This window comes from Opisthorchis viverrini, assembly GCF_000715545.1.
Source record: "Opisthorchis viverrini unplaced genomic scaffold opera_v5_7, whole genome shotgun sequence".
NCBI classification, from domain to species: domain Eukaryota; kingdom Metazoa; phylum Platyhelminthes; class Trematoda; order Opisthorchiida; family Opisthorchiidae; genus Opisthorchis; species Opisthorchis viverrini.
The window spans coordinates 201,819-203,637 of record NW_008751663.1 but is presented as its reverse complement, the minus strand read 5'-3'; the positions used below and the strand labels follow the sequence as shown (position 1 = coordinate 203,637).

The 1,819-nt window shown below is 42.4% G+C and overlaps 1 protein-coding gene across 1 annotated transcript in view; it reads right to left on the bottom strand.

Annotated features, from left to right (window-relative positions):
* Positions 1-7: 7 nt before the first annotated feature.
* T265_12606 (hypothetical protein) overlaps positions 8-1,819 on the bottom strand; it is a gene marked incomplete at both ends in the record, with an annotated part of 10,952 nt that continues 9,140 nt past the window's right edge. Inside the window, one exon of the mRNA XM_009164615.1 lies at positions 8-1,002. Coding sequence (XP_009162879.1) covers positions 8-1,002 — 995 coding nt within the window. The remainder of the gene's footprint in view (positions 1,003-1,819) is intronic.

The window sequence follows — 1,819 nt, the reverse complement described above, 5'->3', positions numbered from 1 at the left end:
TGCTTACCCCTGACGCGCTGTCCGCAATTTCGGACAATCGACTTGGTCGTATATAGACCTCACGTTCCAGTGAACGATGTGAAACAGAAGATTGTTTGGCTGTGCCGTTTCCAAAGTTGCTCAGTATCCTCTGAAGTGATGGTCTGTGTGGTACCGGTCTAGTCATATCGTTAGTGAGATGTTTTTGATTTAAGTTCAAGTCGTTTTTGAAAATGTCCGGAGTGGTGATAGTCACAGGATTGAATTGTGAACCCAGTTCGTAACCGACGACCTCAAATTTGACCCTACGGCCTTTGGATTTCGATCCTTTGGCTTCTGAAATAGATTTACGTGACTCATTCGGCCCAGCAGTTGAATCTTTTACGACACAAGGGTGTTCTATATCGTGAGTATCCGTCAACAAGGCCCTTGTGTCTGATGGGGAATTTGTATGGGCGTGATCTGTATCGTCGATCCAGCTGTTTCGGGCGGAACGATTTTCCGACTCTGCTTTTGAACTGACCTCTGGATCGAATGTAGACGATCGCACCCTGACGTCATCCATACTTGAGGCGTGCATATTCAATCTATTGCTTGCATTCGGTTGGTTCAAGTACTTCCTTCCAGTAGTGTGAACATTCTTACGTTTTGAGACTGAATCGGTGTTCACGTAAATTGAGTGCTCCGGACTAAGGTTACGTAGATCTAGGTTCCCAGGAAGAACGTCATCAAAGTAGTTATGATTTAACGCATCGGAAGCCGTAATTCGTCGAGCGCCCAGCAGATGAAGACATTCTGTTAACAGATCAAGGCCGTTCGTATCTAGACAGGTAACTCGACCTCGAAGCACACCTCGTATATGCTCGGTAAATTCTTGGACTCCGGTTTCATTATCAGTGGATTTACCAGAAGACATGGAAAAAAATCTCCCTGTGGAACTGGAGTCAGGAGAATCTGATAATACTATTTTCCGGAATTTTTCATTTTGCCGTAATCCGGGCCAATACGTTTCTGGAGGGATGCCTAAAATGCAGAAAAGGAGAACTCAAACGTCAATATTTACATCAGAGTTTTCTGATCTAATGCATGACGTGGCGAATAGATTAAAGTTGTTATTAAACTACTCCAAGACCTTAATATTTGCTATACATATAATTTAAAATCGAGTTCTTATAGATATTTTTTCTGACCTTGAGTGCGCTTTAACCAAGCTCCACTTTCTGATATTAACATCTGTGGGTTCGTCTGGTCCAGGAATCTGTACCCTAGTTCATATAGTTTTTCTTTTCATCTGTCCGCGTTTGTTTGGTAGACTTTTCAAACAAACTCTTTTTACAATCTAGAGCCATGTCTGAAGAAATAATTGCAATCTATCAGACGGTGGCTTGATGCTTGCTTTTGTTCCCCAAACCGAAAAATGGTGTCTGAAATATTTTGTATTTGGCTCACAGTGGACGCGAAGACTTTACGGTTGGAGTTTAGCAGTAATGCAGTGAATCTTACGCTTCAATCTTCAGAGGGACCATAATGATTATACTCATTGCTTGATTGATCATCTCCAACTGATCCACTTAAGTCATCAGTTTACTCATTGTCAAAATTGCCCGTTGAAAATCACAAATGACTAAGATATGCTTTGGATGGATCATCGTGCTTGTGGAGTAGTGGTAACACACTCGGTTCGTGGGTAAAATGTCCAAAGTTCAAACCACAGCACGGCAAAAGATGTGTACCGCAGATGAGCTCTAGTAAGAGCGAAACTAGTATCTATGTTTGTTGAGGATTTACCCCGATAATTGCTCCAGGACAATAGGACGAGTGTTCAAGCGGAAGTGATGGG